The 20,342-nt window shown below is 41.2% G+C and overlaps 1 protein-coding gene across 3 annotated transcripts; it reads left to right on the forward strand.

The window, feature by feature from the left end:
* The first annotated feature begins 111 nt into the window (after positions 1-111).
* On the forward strand, positions 112-19,327 carry igfn1.3 (immunoglobulin like and fibronectin type III domain containing 1, tandem duplicate 3). 3 transcript variants are annotated; one of them, XM_035777067.2, is made up of 24 exons: positions 112-850; positions 4,389-4,483; positions 5,337-5,459; positions 5,596-5,738; positions 6,142-6,241; positions 6,464-6,505; positions 6,590-6,635; positions 6,745-6,931; positions 7,281-7,394; positions 7,543-7,705; positions 7,902-8,174; positions 8,382-8,798; positions 10,435-10,559; positions 10,834-10,975; positions 11,178-11,471; positions 11,664-11,960; positions 12,079-12,258; positions 12,453-12,581; positions 12,774-13,082; positions 13,276-13,361; positions 13,946-14,138; positions 15,885-16,181; positions 17,569-17,895; positions 18,008-19,327. In XM_035777067.2, exons 2-24 carry the CDS (start codon positions 4,432-4,434, stop codon positions 18,010-18,012), a joined length of 4,044 nt encoding a protein of 1,347 aa, XP_035632960.2. In that variant the 5' UTR covers positions 112-850; positions 4,389-4,431; the 3' UTR covers positions 18,013-19,327. The 3 variants fall into 3 exon arrangements, 2 of the variants coding, with proteins under 2 accessions (XP_035632960.2, XP_052382469.1); XM_052526509.1 differs by having other exon boundaries at positions 4,392-4,483; XR_008144159.1 differs by lacking the exons at positions 15,885-16,181; positions 17,569-17,895; positions 18,008-19,327 and having other exon boundaries at positions 13,276-13,460; positions 13,946-14,087.
* The last annotated feature ends 1,015 nt before the right edge of the window (positions 19,328-20,342 follow it).

Consider the following 20,342-nt stretch of genomic DNA (forward strand, 5'->3'; position numbering starts at 1 on the left):
GACATACAGGAATGCTTAAGTGATTTGTGACTACTTGTTTTGTGGAGTTAGTCAGCAACATAGCATTTTGATGGCTTTGAAATGTGTAGGAATCATTTATACCTACTGAATAGTACAGTATTACTTTTATAGAGCACTCAAAACCCAACTTTAATGCTATACAATGTTGACAGGATAAAACTCTCTTTCTCCACATTGACATTATCATTCTCTGGTTTAAATATCCTGCTCATAGAAGACAGTATTTTAAGTAGATTTTGATTAGTCATGTCCAATAGCAACCAACTCCAATAGAGTAAAACTACATGCTTAAATAAATCAAACATTGCTAATTTGCAACCAGATTAAAGATAAATCGGTCATCATTACATGCATACTATTTCCTGTAGCATGCAGTCCAACATCCATAGTCATCTTAAGTAGCACACTAACCAGTCGAGGTCCATCAACAGAAGTGGAAAGGGACCTTTAAAATGCAGGATGTAGAGATGCCAGGACAGTGTTCAATGTTTGCTGCTGTGGAAGTTAATCTCATTATGACACTTCTAAAACCTCTTTTTAAAAGCCTACTCTATAATAACGAGCCCGGTCCAATGTCTAGCGGGTATCTTCGTTTTGAGGGAGGAGTCAGCTATCCCTCCACTCTTGGTACATCCTTTTCAAGACCTGAAGCACTTGGGCCAAATAATGTATACGTCAGTAAGCCTATCCCCAGCAGTCACGGTGGAAGGACACGGCCAAGGCTTGCACTGAGCATCTCAAAAAGGGTTTATTGTCTCTCAAAACGAAGACACCACACTCAAGTATAAGAAGGACTGTGGGTAGAAGGAGCAGAGAGGAGAGAGAACAAGTAAGTCCATTCCCTGGGCACAGGGCGAGGGGCTAAATGTCAACATGTGGGCATGATAATAATTCAAGACATATTGATTTCATTATTGATAACATATGTTCTGTGTAACTATACTCAAATAGACTATGGGAACTGTGGGTGTCTGCACGCCAATTGTAAATTGATCCTAAGCTGTTTAAAGGCTAATGGTATATGACGTCATTATGTCCTGTAAATAATTCATATTAATGTAAGGTTATTCGATGATGCAACGAAGGGCATAAGTACATCTAATTGAATGCTGATGGAGAGGGAGGCACAGCATTCAATTCCCAAATAAAACATCCATTACTTAGTGATGAAAAACAATGATCAAAATTCAATTGAACTTGAAAACACAATTTTTAAAAATATATATAATAGCGAAATGTATAGTTGCGAAATGTATAGTCCAATACTGATTGCATAGGAAAATGCCATTCATAAGCATGCAAATGGAATGTAAATAAAAAACGATATGCTTACAAGTGTTTATATGATCTGGAAGCAATTGGCAGATGATGATGGTCTATTTTCAGTAATACACAGCACTCAAGTAATGTAACTAAAAGCTGAGATGCATTTTGAGCTGAAGATGAAATGAGCTTGAGATGAGCTTGAGCATTAGATGCCTTATGAGCTTAACTATGTAGTGGATGTATGATCGGTGCTCAATGTTGATATTGTGATAACTAACCAAAAGTGTGGGAATATACTGATATGTTCCCAACATTTAACGGTTTGACACATCTTCTGACCGCTCTCCTCTCAAACGATTGGGGCAACTAAGAGAGGCATCTTCTAACTGTCAAGCTGATGCTGTGTAGACACAAACCCCCAATGGAACTGCCCAGGCAGTAAAAAGAGACTGATTGCCACTAGACGGAGCTCGGCGTCCTAAGACATAGACCTGCCACATACCCATCTTATTTATAAATCAATCCAACAGCACAGTTGCTAGGCAGGGCTATTTTTCATCCCATACAAATATGGAAGTACAGCACAGCGTAGACGATGACATTCAAACTTGCACGGCATCCTAATGGAAATCCACCTCCTGGCTTGATTACTTTACTTAGGTTGTCTCATTGACAATCCAAAAGCAAGCAAAAGTTGTTAATGGTATTTGTAAAATAAGTGCATTTGAACTCTTACAACTGGGAACTGTACAGCTAAAGAAAGAATAGTCATGGATTGTCTCCTAGCAACAATGAAAAAGTGAAGTGTAGCTTACGTTAAAAACATTTAATTCCTTGTAAAGTATGGTAGCAAAAAGCAGAGGTGCCAGAGTAGTGAACAGGTGAAGAAGTCAGAATGAAGATGGTGAGCAAGGAGAAGGTTCTTGCGTAGTAAAATGTTACCTGTGGATTTAGCCTGTAGCAATGGAACACTGACAGGCGAATATATCAAATAGTTTCCAAATGTTCAAATAATATTTATACTAATTTCACATACGCAATAGCATTATATTTAGCATATATTCAAGCTCCAATGCCTTCTGTCAAAGTGGACAAGGACAAACCCAATACATATATTGGCTCATGACCTGATCCTTCTTCAGAATGACATTTAGCTTCTATTGACTTAAAATTGCATAACAATTAAGTGGACATGAGCGAGGTAGTCTACAGCAGCCCGTTCCATTTTCAGCAAGTGACTTGCGTCACATGTTGGTCCATGATAGATAGTTTTATGAGCTATGTGACCTATTGCATGCAAAATGAAGCAGGTCACTTGCCACAGCCTACTTTGGGCATGCTAAGTATTCTGTGATCACAGAAATTCTTTAATTTACTGTCCATCTTGAGTTACCACATCTTGGAGCATATCATGATCCAACCACCTGCACTAGTACGTGCTAAAATAAAAGTTGCCATATAAAAAAGAAATGTACACGGACTGCACTGTCAAGTGACTGCACTGTCAAGTGACTGCACTGTCAAGTGACTGCACTGTCAAGTGACTGCACTGTCAAGTATTTTTATGAGAAAGTCAGATCGTTAAGATTTCTGTGCACAAATTATAAACTGTGCAAGTTGCTTCATACCAACAAATGTATGAAACATATTATTGTGTTTAAACGAAGAAAATATAGCGTACACAGTGTTGGTATGGGTAATAGTTAAGACTTTCATTGGATCTTGAAATGTGAACGTATGCACTAGACAATGGAGAATGCCGGTATGACTCCACTCAAACCCCCAAAATAAAAACAATCCACTTGCAAGAGTTTCCAATGACTTTTTTTCAAGTGTCCTGCTTGTCCAAATGTTAAAGACAGCGACAAGAATGCTGTATCTTACAATCTGTCACACACTCTCCCTCCCATTCCCCCTTTTAATAGAGACCTCACCAAGAGCAAAGTTTACTCAAAATGTGTCAGCATCAGATTCCTAGGACAGAAATATTGCCTTAATCCAGTGGTAAATGGCACCCGGTGGAACCATCTGTGGAAGATTAATTGTGTGGGAGACAGATGGGGTTTCTTACTGTTACTAATAGCTGTCCAGTCCTGTGACGCCTACCATCCCACATGCTTAGCTCATATACTGAAGACATGTGCAGCAGTCTTCCTTCTTGGCCCTCAGTGAGGTCTGCGCTCCTTTGTAAGCCAAGTGATTCCTATAAACACTGTGGAGTGCAGTGACCCAGAGATGACAGTCATGTCAACCAAGCTATTATGTACTGTAGGGTCCAGAGACTATTTATGATAAACATTGTTGATCACACTAAATCAAGAAATTATATTTGGTATTCTTACAAATACATAGGAAGGTCTTCAGTTTATTTAACCTGTATTTAACTACACAAGTCAGTTAAGAACAAATTCTTATTTTCAATGACAGCCTAGGAACAAAGTAACTACCTGTTCAGGGGCAGAACGACAGATTTGTACCTTGTTAGCTCGGGGATTTGAACTTGGAACCTTTCGGTTGCTAGTCCAACGCTCTAACCACTAGGCTACCCTGCTGCCCCTTATCTCAGGGCATTGCATTCACAATGGTATTCATGCAATATGTATACAAAATCAATGCAGTTGATAGGTAGGTTAACCAGTTAGCCAACCATGGTACATTAGCCGGTTACGCTTATTGGTTAAATGGTTAATTTGTGTAATGTTATTTTAGCTTGCAGCTTCATATTTATTTAACCAAGCAGGTCAGTTAAGAACAAATTCTTATTGACAATGACGGCCTACCCCGTCCAAACCCTAACCTGGATGATGCTGGGTCAATTGTACATCGCTCTATGGTCGCTCTCACTGGTTGTGATACAGCCTGGAATCAAACCATGGTCTGTAGTGACACCTCTAGCACTGAGATGCAGTGCCTTTAGAGCGCAGCACCACTCGGGAGCCCCCTGTATGTTGTATGTCATTCCAGGAGCACAGTAAGCTAGATGGTGTTTGTTAAGTGATTCAAAAATATCTTATTGGACATCCCTACTTGGTTCACAACTTGTGCCAAACAAAAAACAGGATCTTGTTAACTTGATTTGAAATACATGTTATCTATTTCAGTAGCAGAGAACCATCTGAAAATCTGGCAAAACTGCTATCCAAGATGAAATTCTTCAAGAAAACTAAAGACGAGGAGCCAACTGCTCCAGGGCAAGGTAAGTCATATATTTTTTTTTCTAAACTAATGTTTTTTAAAAAAAACATCTTTATTTAACTAGGCAAGTCAATTTAGAACAAATTCGTATTTACAGTAACAGCCTACCAAGAGGCAAAAGGGACAGGGGCTGGGATAAAAAACGTATAATGTAGGACAAAACACACATCATGACAAGAGAGACACCACAACACTACATGGAGAGACCGAAGACAACAATACAACATGGCAGCAGCACAAACATTACATGTTTTCTAAACATAATATACTTTTTTTAATCAAATCGTAACTAATCAATGTAAATGTTCATATAACAATGAATAAATCAAGTTTCTTTTCGGTTTGGGATTATTCCTGTAAAACTAATGTGATTTAAAAAATTAAAAAATATTTCACCTTTATTTAACCAGGTAGGCTAGTTGAGAACAGGTTCTCATTTGCAACTGCGACCTGGCCTAGATAAAGCATAGCAGTGTGAACAGACAACACAGAGTTACACATGGAGTAAACAATTAACAAGTCAGTAACACAGAGAAAAAAGGGGAGTCTATATACAATGTGTGCAAAAGGCATGAGGAGGTAGGCGAATAATTACAATATTGCAGATTAACACTGGAGTGATAAATGATCAGATGATCATGTACAGAGATATTGGTGTGCAAAAGAGCAGAAAAGTAAATAAATAAAAACTGTGGGGATGAGGTAGGTGAAAATGGGTGTGCTATTTACCAATAGATTATGTACAGCTGCAGCGATCAGTTAGCTGCTCAGCTAGCTGATGTTTGAAGTTGGTGAGGAAGATAAAAGTCTGTATGTGTATGTTTAATCCTGCTCTTTGTCCTACATCCCTCTAGTGGCAATCAAAAAGAGATCCAGAGTCCCTGGGGTCATGATTACACAGTTTGTGGAGGAGCTTCCTGTGGGCATGACCACCCCTGATTTCACCCTCAAACCCATCGCTTTGACTATTCAGGAAGGTATAGTTCATATATCAAACCACAATGACAACGTGAGATTGTACTAAAGTCTTTAAATTGCAAATATTTTCTTGGTCCTTGCTTGAAATTATACTGAGTTGACATTAACTGTGTTTTATTGCATTATTTTATAAAGGGAAATGTGCTGTTTTCAAAGCAATTGTGTCTGGTAATCCGACACCAAGTGTGCATTGGACAAGAAGTAATGGAGAAGTAACAGAACCAGAGAGATACAAAATTGTATCTGATCCAGCCACGCCTTATGAGCACTACATAGAGGTGAGTCAACACACTAGTATTGGAGAGGAGCAACAATTTACAGTGACACCTTTTTGGTATTTCTAAACAACCTCAATGGATCTGAAACAACCTGATTTCCACCTTACGTAATAGCAACCAGAGGGCAAAAAATAAAATGTTGGCTGCAATGAGGACTAAAAGAGAACCTCAACATCCACGTTAGCGAGCGATAAATCGCTGGCCAATGTTGACTGCAATTGAGATCAGCTGTGTTATTTTAGATCAGCTGGTTACAATTAGCCCAACTCTTTTACAAACATATATTTTTTCATTGTGGCCGTTGTTCTTCTTCTTTGCCTTCGTCCCCAATCTGGGGTCACTTAACTGAGGCTAACAAATTTAGTTCCAAATGGTAATACTCTTGCTTAATTTGTGTTCACAGATGCCGGAAGTATCTTCAGAACAAGCTGATACCTACAAATGCTTTGCCACCAATGAGTATGGAAAAGCTGTGGTCACCGCTAACCTCAATGTAATTGAAAGTGAGGACACCATTACTCCTGGGTTGATATATGGCGCTAAACCCGGTTACATCTCATAACTGAGTCTTGAACAAGAGAAACATCATGTTACGTTAAATACTGTAGATCCTTAACAAAACACTGGCAGACACATATCCTCAGGATCTAAGCCAGACAAACTATAATTGATCCGATTGATCTTAATTAACCAAATCATCTAATGAACCATCTCTTGCCTTTCAGTGGGATATAAGAAGGGCAAGGCTATGAAAGATGCACGAGCAGGTCAGTCACTGAATTTCAATCACAAAACAAGGTTTTAGTGACATTAACAGTACAAAATAACGTAAAAGTTCAATCTCAATTTAGCTGCTGTGAAGCCACCTGAAGATTTCAAAAACCTCCTAAGAAAAGCGTAAGACAATACTAGAAAAACAAACAATCATAGCTAGGTTCTAGATCCTAATTGTACCATAATAGTTTTGATGCGTGAATGAGATACAGTTGTATTCTTCTTGTTTAAGGGTTGTAGCATCAGACAAAGATGACAAAAAAGAGGGAGAAATCGATCCAAGGTTTTGGGATGTGTTGATGAGTGCCGACAAGAAAGACTATGAGAAAATCTGTGCTGAGTTTGGAGTCACTAACTTCCGCTGGATGCTGAAGACACTGAATGCGAAGAAGGTTGAGAGGGAGGAAGAACAAGGAAAGGTTTGCCTGAATTAGAGATAGTCAAAGATAATAAAAATGCCTGTATATAGCTTAAGTTTTTTATTTTTATTTTTTTACATTTTAGTAATTTACAGGAGCAATTAGGGTTAAGTGCCTTGCTCAACGGCACATGGACCGATGTTTCTCCTAGTCAGCTCGGGGATTCAAATCAGCAACCTTTCGGTTACTGGCCCAAACTCTTAACGCTTAGGCTACCTGCCGCCCAGCATTTACTAGTATGTGAAAGTGAGGTGTTTATTCCTCTTACATACACTGTTGTATTCCAAAATTAACAGTAACTGAATATCCCCAACATCAATACCAGTGAATGTGTTTTTTGCTCCTACAGTATATTGAAAAGCTCTGCAATCTGAAACACATTGAAGTAAAACCTGGTGGAGGTGCAGAGTTTGAATTTGAGATGTCGCTTAAAGACCCCAACGTCAAGATCTTCCTGTTCAAGGTGAGAATGGTGTGAAATACAGTGTTATATGTATTGTAACAACAACCAAGCGGAACATGTTTGATTTTATTTTAGAATGACTAATAGGTGTCTTTACATTAAATGTGTTTTTTGTATGCATTAAGACTGACAATGTGTTTTTATACAGAATGGAGTAATGGTTCCGTTCAGTGTCGAAACAGAGGAGAAGCATTTTCTGAAGAAAACGGGAAGAAAATTTACATTTGGCATTAAGGATCTTGCTGGAGATGATGAAGGATTGTACCAAGTGATGGTGGAGGGGGTACTTATCTTCTCAACTGACTTCAAAGGTGGGATGACTTAAATTTATTCTCTGTTTAATCATTTCCCATTTCATATAGGCTAACAATCCCTAAGACCAACACAATTCCCTTAGGTTAGCCGGGATGCAAAGATGAATGTCTGTTCAATATCCACCAAAACAAAAAAGGAACATGTCATTTTGTTCCAGATAAAGTATTTCTTCCAAATTTGTATTTTATTCAGTTCCAATGGTGGATTTCCTGGTCAAAATTCAGGAAGTGAAGGCCACGGAGAGAGAGGATGCTGTGTTTGAATGTGTCCTGTCATCACCCATGTCAAAGATTCAATGGACGGGGAGGAATCAACCGTGTGAACAAGGGGAGAAGTTTGACATTGAAGTGTCAGAGGACATGCTCATTCATAGCTTGGTTGTGAAGGACTGTGCGAAACTGGATGGTGGTATCTATTCAGTATGTGCAGGGATCAAGTCTTGCAATGCCTTTCTTGTTGTGGAGGGTAAGGAGATGACGCTTCAAACACAAAAAGTGTTGCTAAGTCATGTGACTCTTGTGTAAGGGCATATCATGTCAAATATATGCCACTTGTTAAGTAAATTGATCAATATTAATCAAACATTATCCATATCAGACAGTACAAAGGCAAAACATTGACAATCTTTACTAACCTATACTCTACCTATGTTCTTATTTGCCCACACTCCAGTTGATAACGATCCAGCCACCAAGGGGAAAAAGAAAGTCCGCAAAACAACTCGAGCTGGTGGGGGAGAGGTAGACTTGGCTAAAATAGCTGCAGAGCAGAAAGCTAAGCTGGACAAAGAGAGAGATGAGAGAATGGAATTGGCGAAGCAGATTAAGGCAGACATGGACGCTAAGGCAGCAGGAGCGCCCGAACCAGAGCCGGAGAACAAGGACGAGAAGGAAGAGCCTGAGCCTGTGGAAGAGAAGAAGGAAGAGCTTGAAGACGAAGAGATACCAGTTGAAAAGAAGAAGAAAGAGCCTGGAGACGAAGAGATACCAGTTGAGGAGAAGAACAAAGAGCCTGGAGACGAAGAGATAACAGTTGAAAAGAAGAAGAAAAGAGTGAGAACAGGTCCACTGATCCCAGACACCATCATAGGTAAGAGGTTTCACGGTGTTCAATGAAAACAGGTCCACTGATCCCAGACACCATCATAGGTAAGAGATTTCACGGTGTTCAATGAAAACAGGTCCACTGATCCCAGACACCATCATAGGTAAGAGGTTTCACGGTGTTCAATGAAAACAGGTCCACTGATCCCAGACACCATCATAGGTAAGAGGTTTCACGGTGTTCAATGAAAACAGGTCCACTGATCCCAGACACCATCATAGGTAAGAGGTTTCACGGTGTTCAATGAAAACAGGTCCACTGATCCCAGACACCATCATAGGTAAGAGGTTTCACGGTGTTCAATGAAAACAGGTCCACTGATCCCAGACACCATCATAGGTAAGAGGTTTCACGGTGTTCAATGAAAACAGGTCCACTGATCCCAGACACCATCATAGGTAAGAGGTTTCACGGTGTTCAATGAAAACAGGTCCACTGATCCCAGACACCATCATAGGTAAGAGGTTTCACGGTGTTCAATGAAAACAGGTCCACTGATCCCAGACACCATCATAGGTAAGAGGTTTCACGGTGTTCAATGAAAACAGGTCCACTGATCCCAGACACCATCATAGGTAAGAGGTTTCACGGTGTTCAATGAAAACAGGTCCACTGATCCCAGACACCATCATAGGTAAGAGGTTTCACGGTGTTCAATGAAAACAGGTCCACTGATCCCAGACACCATCATAGGTAAGAGGTTTCACGGTGTTCAATGAAAACAGGTCCACTGATCCCAGACACCATCATAGGTAAGAGGTTTCACGGTGTTCAATGAAAACAGGTCCACTGATCCCAGACACCATCATAGGTAAGAGATTTCACGGTGTTCAATGAAAACAGGTCCACTGATCCCAGACACCATCATAGGTAAGAGGTTTCACGGTGTTCAATGAAAACAGGTCCACTGATCCCAGACACCATCATAGGTAAGAGATTTCACGGTGTTCAATGAAAACAGGTCCACTGATCCCAGACACCATCATAGGTAAGAGGTTTCACGGTGTTCAATGAAAACAGGTCCACTGATCCCAGACACCATCATAGGTAAGAGGTTTCACGGTGTTCAATGAAAACAGGTCCACTGATCCCAGACACCATCATAGGTAAGAGATTTCACGGTGTTCAATGAAAACAGGTCCACTGATCCCAGACACCATCATAGGTAAGAGGTTTCACGGTGTTCAATGAAAACAGGTCCACTGATCCCAGACACCATCATAGGTAAGAGGTTTCACGGTGTTCAATGAAAACAGGTCCACTGATCCCAGACACCATCATAGGTAAGAGGTTTCACGGTGTTCAATGAAAACAGGTCCACTGATCCCAGACACCATCATAGGTAAGAGGTTTCACGGTGTTCAATGAAAACAGGTCCACTGATCCCAGACACCATCATAGGTAAGAGGTTTCACGGTGTTCAATGAAAACAGGTCCACTGATCCCAGACACCATCATAGGTAAGAGGTTTCACGGTGTTCAATGAAAACAGGTCCACTGATCCCAGACACCATCATAGGTAAGAGGTTTCACGGTGTTCAATGATTTGTAATGTCCAGGCATCACATTCACACTACATCATCTTCCTAACCAATTGACTATGACTTGATGTATCCTCTAGACCCAGGAGTGCACTTTACCAGTGGATTGTCAGACATCAGTGTTAATATGGGCAACAGAGGTGAACTGGAGTGTAAACTGAGCAGTGAAAACTGTGAAGGAATCTGGTACAAAGATGGAGAAGAGGTGAGTTAGAAAACCGGAAGTAACTATAAACATCAGTCCTCAGATTTGACTTGGAAATCATAAATGCAATACTCTTCAAAAATTGAATCTCAAATCCAACTTGTTTTTGCCGTCTTGTTTAGTCAACTACTACAGCAGGTAACTTCTGTTCAGTATGAAACTGCGAAATACAAAAATATTGCAGAGACTAAATGCAGGAAAAGTAATAATTGAGCTGCAACAGCGCATGCAGTTCTTTACAGGTCTAAACAGTACTTTGTTTGTTTCCTTCCAGATAGAAGCATCAGATGATATTGAGATGAAACATGATGGGGCCTTTCACAGGCTTATACTGAAGAACTGCAAGGAGGAGGATTCTGGCAAATACCGATTTGAAGCTGATGGACGTAAAACAGAATCCATGCTTATTGTAGAGGGTAAATTAATCCATCCATCCATCCATCTTTTTAAATAATTAATGGCAACATTGAGGCAGTTGAACTGAAGTTCAATATCAGTATTGAGCGAAAGAAGCATTCTCTGAAGATGGACATGCAATGCCAAGTCAACTAAGATATATTGTAGCTACTATATGTTCTGTATTTGTGCTATTAAATGTATGTGACATCTGTGTTCCAGATCCACCCAGAGTAAACCCAGATGACCTGGCTGATTTCTCAAAGCCCGTCATAATAAAGGTTGGCCAAAGCGCTACCTTCAAGCTGTCTATTATGGGTCGTGACCCAATGAAGATCTATTGGTACAACGAAGGTGAGGAGTTGGTGGAGGACAAACACATCAACATTGAGAAGTCGCTCACACACAGTCGCCTCCTCCTCAGCAAGTGCCAGCGGAAAGCCACAGGAGAAATCAAGATCAAGATCAAAAATGAATGTGGAACCATTGAGGGCATATCCAGGTTGATTGTGCTGGGTCAGTGGGATGATTTTAATCTATTTGCAATGTTGCTATGACAATCCTTTGTGCTTGCCTGAATGAAACATCAGGGTGTCTCCACATTTGACACAATATTGGCAATACAGCTTCTAGCTTCATGCACAACATTATCTAGGATAACATAAGGCTACCTGGAGTATCATTATGCTCCCCTATATCTATTCACAGACAGACCAAGCCCTGCCCTAGGACCTGTGGAGATCATTGAAGCTTCTTCGGCTGTACTTGACTTTAAATGGAGGCCTCCCAAAGACAATGGTGGCTCTCCTGTGATCAACTACATCCTGGAACGACAGCAGCTGGGCCGTAACTCCTGGATGAAGCTGGGTCAGATCCCTGGAGAGCCCAAATACAGGGACACCGATGTAGACCATGGAAGGAAGTACTGCTACCATATCAGGGCTGTGACTGAGCAGGGCATAAGTGAAATGATGGAGACAGATGACATCCAGGCCGGTACGAGAGGTAATGCATAATATGTCACCAGAATGAAAAATGTAGCTGTTGAATTAGAGTTCTCTCTTTCTCCCAATGGAGGACGCCATCAGACCTCCAAAATGTACTTGTTTCCCTTGTTACCTAGCATATCCCGGACAACCTTCCTCACCCAAAGTGATCAGTGCCTTTGCAAACTGCATCAATCTGGAATGGGTTCCCCCTTCCAACACTGGAGGAACTAATATTCTAGGTTACCACCTGGAGAAACGCAAGAAGGGCAGCAATCTATGGGGTTCAATCAACAATGTGAAAGAGCCAATCAAAGGTGTGGCCATTTCAATACTTGGTTCATCATCCAAATGTCTTTCCGTATTTGTTTTGTTTTAATTGCATTCCATTCCAGTACACAACCTGATTTCTACATTGCTGTAAATACAACCATATTGTCAAAGTGCTGAAACAACAAAGAAATATTTTGATCCCTTCATTATCTATTTTTTGTCACACCCATACTTTCAGGTCAAGGGATTGCAGTGAAAGACGTTATTGAGGGAATAGAGTATGAGTTCCGTGTTGCAGCTATCAACATATCTGGTGCTGGAGAGCCAAGTACCCCCTCTGAATTTGTTTTTGCAAGAGACCCAAAGAGTAAGTAATCTGATCTGTTTCATTCTGAGATAGCGAGGACAAACTCTGAAGATCAGTCATCATTTGATAATACAACACGTCATTTGACTGGTAAATAAGGCATAACATTACAGTTCAAATATAAAGTCTGTTTATGAGCAGCTGTCGCAAACAGTATATTCTACTCACCCGTGAAATAATTTGTCCTTTCAGAGCCCCCCGGTCAAATCAATGACCTGAAGGTGACAGACTCCACCTACACCACCTTGTCCCTGGGTTGGACTAAACCCATAGAGGAGGAAGGGGTCCAAGATGAAGCCAAGGGATACTTTGTGGAGATCAGACCAGCAGCAAACCCAGAGTGGGACCGCTGTAACAATAACCCCATCATCATTACCTCCTATAACATTTTGGGTCTTAAGTCAATGGCAATGTACTGGGTGAGAGTGATTGCCACCAATGACGGGGGAGAAGGGGAGCCACAAGAGCTGGACAACTACATCCTGGCTATGCCTCCCCCTGGTGAGTGACACCAATTTGTCAACATTGTTTTTGTCAAGTTTGTGTTCACAGTATCATGATAGTAGTTCTAAGACTGAAACAGAACAAAAACCTGAAACCTGGAGTGATTATACACATATTATTATATTCACATTCTTATCTTATTTCAAGCTTTATACGTTTTTAAAATATATAATTTCCTCGTTTTTCATAGTGAGACCACATTTCACTGATCGCAAAATGAAGAGCTTCATGGTTGTGAGAGCCGGGAATTCTGCTCGAATCAACATCAACTTTGTGGTCAGCAAAATCTTGTGCATGTAAACAATGCCTTATGGGGTCTTACATCGGAATGTCCAGTTTCTAAGGCAAATTACAGAACTCAGTCTGCTATTCCATGTAAGTGTGATACTCTGTGACCTAGAATGTGTTGCGATGGTGAAGAAATACAAAATCAGAGCAAAAAATTCTGTAATGAAATGTGATGGATGTTAACAGAGATTCTTAAAAAAGTGGATTGCTCATTAAAGAAACATTCACTTATCCTTTTAATGCCGTGGGGTAAATCCCGGCCACAGAGTGATTCTTGGTAGTCTTAAACAAATCTACTTTGAAACAAAGGTATATACGCCTCACACACATGATTATGTGTTAAAATAAAGACATCTGTACCATGTCAGATATACAGTATGCATTAACTTTTAAGTTTGTATCCCAATATTACACTTTAAATACAGTATATCACAGAAGACTGAAATATTCGTCAGGTTTTTTGGAATATTCCATCCATGAGGCCAAGAATTTAGCTTTTGGTCATTGTCTGCAGGAAAGGGCTACACTACCAAACAAACTCATCTGTCTATTTCTATGTTGTCTCTTGGTAGGCTTCTCCTATGCCAAACATAACGTGGCTAAAGGATGGGATGCCAGTATCAAAACTTGTAACCATTAGCAACTCCGATAATACATCCCAGCTCCTAATCTCCACATCTGAGCGTCCCGACACAGGAATCTACACCATCATCGTCAAGAACATGGTTGGTCAGGAGACCTTCAGTATCGAAATCAGAGTCACAGGTATAATCATACAAGCAAGACAATCCACTAAATATTGACAGTGAGTGGTGGAAAGTGAGTGTTACTGACAGTGAATGGTATTGACAGTGAATGGTATTGACAGTGAGTGTTACTGACAGTGAGTGTTACTGACAGTGAGTGGTACTGACAGTGAGTGGTATTGACAGTGAGTGGTACTGACAGTGAGTGGTACTGACAGTGAGTGGTACTGACAGTGAGTGGTACTGACAGTGAGTGGTACTGACAGTGAGTGGTATTGACAGTGAGTGTTACTGACAGTGAGTGGTGGAAAGTGAGTGTTACTGACAGTGAGTGGCATTGACAGTGAGTGGCATTGACAGTGAGTGGCATTGACAGTGAGTGGCATTGACAGTGAGTGGCACTGACAGTGAGTGTTACTGACAGTGAGTGGTATTGACAGTGAGTGTTACTGACAGTGAGTGTTACTGACAGTGAGTGGTACTGACAGTGAGTGGTACTGACAGTGAGTGGTACTGACAGTGAGTGGTATTGACAGTGAGTGGTATTGACAGTGAGTGGTATTGACAGTGAGTGGTATTGACAGTGAGTGGTATTGACAGTGAGTGGTATTGACAGTGAGTGGTATTGACAGTGAGTGGTATTGACAGTGAGTGGTATTGACAGTGAGTGGTATTGACAGTGAGTGGTATTGACAGTGAGTGGTATTGACAGTGAGTGGTATTGCCAGTCTGTGGTATTGACAGTCTGTGGTGGAACTCTGTAAAAGATCACTACTGTGTTTATTATCTGCCGTCTGTGGCATGAGGGGTTGTGAGGGAGGGGTGCTGTGAGATTATTTAAGATACTATTTGAAGAAGTAGGGTAACACATATTTTTGGAATTTGGGCATTGACTCTGCTGTCCTAGCTTCAGGGGGAAGCTGGTTCAACCATTGGGGTGCCAGGACAGAGGAGAGCTTGGACTGGGCTAAGCAGGAGCTGCCCTAGGGCCAAAAGACCAGAGGTGTCAGGACGGAGTGCTCGGGTTGGGGTGTAGGGTTTGAGCATGGCGTGAAGTTAAGGAGGGGAATTTCCTCTTGCTGCTCCATAGGCAAGTACCATGGTCTTGTAGTGGATGCGAGCTTCGACTGGAAGCCACTGGAGTGTGTAGAGGAGCGGGGTGACATGGGAGAAATTGGGAATGATGAACACCAAGCGGGCTGCAGCATTCTGGATAAGTTACAAGGGTTTGATGGCACAAGCAGGGAGCCTAGCCAACAGCAAGTTGCAGTAATCCAGATGGGGGAGGACAAGTGCCTGGATTAGGACATGCGCCCCTTCCTGTGTGAGGTACGGTCATACTCTACGGATGTTGTAGAGCATGAACCTGCAGGAACGAGTACTGCTTTTAAGTTTGCAGAGAACACCAAAGTTCTTTGCACTCTGGGAGGGGGACACCGTGGAGTCAACCATGATAGAGTGGGCAGGCCTTCCCTGTGAGGAAGAGAAGCTTGAGCTTGAGGTGGTGGGCCGGCATCGAAGCTGAGATATCTGCCAGAGATGGGTTTCGCCAACTGGGTGTCAGAAGAGGGGGAAGGAGAAAAGTAGTTGAATGTCATCAGCACAGCAATGATAGGACAGACCACGTGAGGATATGACATGCTGAAGAGTGGTGTGTTCTGTAGAGTCTACTTTACAATAACAAATACATGTATTACACTGTATGTGTAATATTACATGTACTGTACATTCAAATGACGACCATGTCTCTTTTACCTGGTTCCAGATGATCCCAAGCCTCCCGGCCCAGCGGAGTTGGAACAGAATGTTCCTGGAACAGTGACTCTGACCTGGACTCCCTCCCCAGATGAGAGGAGGGACGACAGGCTGCACTACATAGTGTCCAGACGTGACTCCGTCAAGCGAATGTGGCAAACTGTAGCTGACCACCTCTTCAACAACAAGTTCACAGCCCTCAACATCATGGCTGGACGAGAGTACTACTTCCGTGTCTACGCCAAAAATGACATGGGTCTCTCTGAGCCTTCTGAGTCGCCAACCTGGGGAGTGACCAAGAAAAAAGGCACGTTAAGATTGACACATGACATTGTTGATTATCCAGAGAGAGAATCATAAGTCACCCTCAAGAGGAAACCAAAACAGATGTTGTTGATTGGTAGTTACTTAAAACCTCACTAGGGTACGTGGGAACGCTAGCGTCCCACCTGGCCATCATCCAGTGAAATTGCAGGTCGCCAAATTCAAAAACAGAAATACTCATTATAAAAATTCATAAAACATACAAGTTTTATACATCGGTTTAAAGATTAACTTCTTGTTAATCCAAATACGGTGTCAGATTTCAAAAAGGCGTTACGGCGAAAGCATACCATGGGATTATCTGAGAACAGCACCCAGCAGACAAATCATTACAAACAGTTACCAGCCAAGTAGAGGAGTTACACAAGTCAGAAATAGAGTTAAAATTAATCCCTTACCTTTTATGATCTTCATATGGTTGTACTCACAAGACTCCCATTTACTCAATAGAAGTTAGTTTTGTTCAATAAAGTCCCTTTTTATATCCACACAAAGTCCCTTTTTGTTCAGTAATCCACAGGCTCAAACGCAGTCACAACAGGCAGATGAAAAACCCAAATAGTATCCGTAAAGTTCATAGAAACATTTCAAATGATGTTTATAATCATTCCTCATGTTGTTTTTAGCCTAAATAATCAATCATATTTAAACCTGACAATAACGTTGTCAATATAAAAGGTAAACAAGAAAGGAGCACTCTTGGTCATGTGCATGAAAAATCTCTGGGACACTGTGGGGTCCACTCATTCAGAGTGGTATTACTCCCTCATTTTTCAGAATACAAGCCTGAAACAATTTCTAAAGACTGTTGACATCGAGTGGAAGCCATAGGGAGTGCAATTTGAGTCCTAAATCAATGGATACAGTAATGGTATTCAATAGAAAACTACAAACATAAAATAATCCCACATCCTGGATGGATTTTTCTCAGGTTTTCGCCTGCCAAATCAGTTATGTTATACTCACAGACATTATGTTAACAGTTATGGAACCTTTTAGAGTGTTTTCTATCCAAATCTACCAATTATATGCATACCCTATCTTCTGGGCCTGAGTAGCAGGCAGTTTACTTTCGGCACACTTTTCATCCGGAGGTAAAAATAGTGCCCCCTACCCTAGTGAAGTTAACATGTTTGTCATTTAAAGGGGAGAAGCTACAGCACACTGTGGTCTGTGACACTGTTCTGAAAAAGGTCTCAGACCAAAACCTTGTGGTCGCAGAAGTATGATACCGTAATTTGAACAACATTTCAATGAGTTTCAACAGTTTCACATTTCTCATGAATAGGCCTAAACAGAACTAAATGAAGTCATAAAAGAAATTTGAACCACTAACTGAGACTTTCCCATATTATTTGTGTTTCATCTAGAGAAGTTCTCAATGGCTTTCAGCTCATTCAAGAGCCTCAACTTTGAGTCAGCGCCATCATTCTTAGTTCCACTGAAAATGCACAGCACCCATGAGAGCTACGAGTGCTACATGAGCTGTGCTGTCAGAGGGGACCCAACACCTCATGTCACATGGTACCGCAACAATATCAGCCTCAACACCAACACCAACTATCTTATCACCAACACCTGTGGGGTCTGCTCCATGCTTATACTGAGGGTTGGAACCAAGGACACTGGAGAGTACAAAGTCATCGCAGACAATGCCTTGGGCAGGGCAGAGTGCTCCACCAAACTCACAGTCAACGGTACAAAAAAATAAAATGAAAGTCTTACTGTGCTACATTGAAATATAGCATGTTAACATGATGTTTAAAATAATGTTTTTAAACTATAATCTGTCTTTTCATTATCTTTCAGAGTGAAGTGGTTCCACAGTCCTCCAGTTCTGCTTCGCAAAGACTGTCAGATTGCCCAGAGCAACCAGAAACACTGCAGAGAGCTGAAATGGATGTGTTGATTATATCCTTAGAGAGTAGGCATGTTCTTTAGTCATCTGGTAAAATAAGAATATCAATAGTGGTTTGAGATACAGTAGTGTGTGTTGAAAGAGATTATGTAATGACTTATTCATACTGTAAATAGGCCTGCAATGAGTGTTTCCAACTTTTGTTTGACAGAAACTTGACAATCCAATCCCAGATGTGTTCTCTTGTTGACTCTCAAAACTTAAGAGAGACAGAGGCAACAGAAAAGATTCACATAATTTAAAGATGGATGCAATTTGAAATCAATATTCCATAGGCCACTCACATGGTGTCCATTGCCTAGGCTGTCCACTGTGAACCCCCCTCCCTCCATAAAATCGTCCATGGGTGCACACACCCTGGTAATGTTTTGCCAACTGTTACACGGCTTCACATACCTCTTTTACTGCTAGCATGCAGTCGTGTTCTTTCGGGGGATATTGAGAGTTTATAATGGAAGGTAATAAATTAGAAGAATTCACAGGCATGACTGAGTGTGACCTTATGTACATTTGGTCCTGGGCTGGTTTCAAGTTTCAGGAAGTGTAAACTTTCTACATGACAATGCTTGGTTCTGTAGTGATTAAGCGGACAATAATTATTTTATAGCATAACAATGAAACACGCTCTGACATTTACAAGCATACAAACTGGTGGACAAGAATAAGTTCACTGTATTTGCGCTGTATTTTACAGTTGCTTTAAATACAGTAATACAGTAATACAACATTATTAAAAGTTAAGGTGATTCCTGGAAATGTAAGTCAAATTCCTAATAGTGAAAGCAAGTTATCCTAACTGTCGGCTATTTGAGATTCAGTGTACTGTCAATCTGATTGTGGTTATAGGCTTCCTGGTTATAGGCTTCCTCCCTTTCCTTTATTTGTTTGGTAAAAATATGTAAACTACTGGATGGAAAAAGCAATGGACAGGAAATGTGGGGTGTGAGTTGATGCAGAATTGTTTTGTGAAAGAATACTTATTAGCCCTTGACCCTGTGTGGCCCCTGAAGTAAATGCCTTCTGGAATGTCAACCTTCTCAGCTCAGCTTCCCATGCCTGTGTCCGGTCAACCTTCCTGTGTCAAACACCACATTTTATTTTGTCGCCTGAAATATCCACAACACACAGTCAATCGTGCTTGGACCCAACATAACTGTGTCATTGCTAAGAATACAATAAAGAAACAAGAATGACTCCTAGTGGTTTTAAGTTCCAACCAGTTCCTGTGTCCTGTGTTCTATTCCAACCAGTTCCTGTGTCCTGTGTTCTATTCCAACCAGTTCTTGTGGTCTAAGTTTCAATCCAGTTCCTGTGTTCTAAGTTCAAATCATGCATACACATATTTAGCAGATGTTAAGCATTCTTGTGTTTCTAGCTCGAAAAGTGTGGTAGTATCTAACAATTCATAACAATACACACAAATCTAAAAGTAAAATAATGTAATTAAGAAAAAATATAAATATTAGGACGAGCAATGTCGGAGTGGCATTGACTAGAATACACTAGAATACAATATATACATATTAAATTAGTATTACAGCATGTAAACATTAAAGTGACCAGTCCTTCCATGTATATGAACATAGTGCAGCAGCCTCTAAGGTGCAGGGTTGAATAACCGGGTTGAAGCTGGCTAGTGACAGTGACTAAGTTCAGAGCAGGGTACTTGGTGGAGGCCGGGCTAGTGATGGCTATTTAAAAGTCTGATGGCCTTGAGATAGAATGGCTATTTAAAAGTCTTGTGGCCTTGAGATAGAAGCTGGTTTTCAGTCTCTCGGTCCCAGCTTTGATGCACCTGTTCTGAGCTCTACTTCTAGATGATAGCAGGGTGAACAGGCTGTGGCTCGGGTGGTTGATGTCCTTGATTATCTTTTTGGCCTTCCTGTCTTCCTGTGATATCGGGGGCTGTAGATGTCCTGGAGGGCAGGCAGTGTTTCTGCCAGTAATGCGTTGGGCAGACTGCACCACCCTCGGGAGAGCCCTGCGGTTATGGGCGGTGCAGTTGTCATACCAGGTGGTGATACAGTCCGACAGAATGCTCTCAATGCATCTGTAACAGTTTGTGAGGGTCTTAGGGGTTGAATATAATTTATTCAGCCTCCTGAGGTTGAAGAGGCTCTATCGTACCTTCTTTACCATACTGTCTGTGTGGTTGGACCATTTCAGATTGTCAGTGATGTGTACACAGAGGAACTTGAAGGGGTGTACTCCCTGTGCTGTTTCCTG

The sequence above is a fragment of the Oncorhynchus keta genome, chromosome 10 (assembly GCF_023373465.1).
Source record: "Oncorhynchus keta strain PuntledgeMale-10-30-2019 chromosome 10, Oket_V2, whole genome shotgun sequence".
In the NCBI taxonomy this organism is placed as follows: Eukaryota; Metazoa; Chordata; class Actinopteri; order Salmoniformes; family Salmonidae; genus Oncorhynchus; species Oncorhynchus keta.

Coding starts and splice junctions, on each gene's coding strand:
- igfn1.3 (XM_035777067.2), top strand. CDS start 4,432: ATGAAATTCTTCAAGAAAACTAAAGACGAGGAGCCAACTGCTCCAGGG. Junction 4,484..5,336: donor GCCAACTGCTCCAGGGCAAG/GTAAGTCATATA, acceptor ACATCCCTCTAG/TGGCAATCAAAAAGAGATCC. Junction 5,460..5,595: donor CGCTTTGACTATTCAGGAAG/GTATAGTTCATA, acceptor TATTTTATAAAG/GGAAATGTGCTGTTTTCAAA.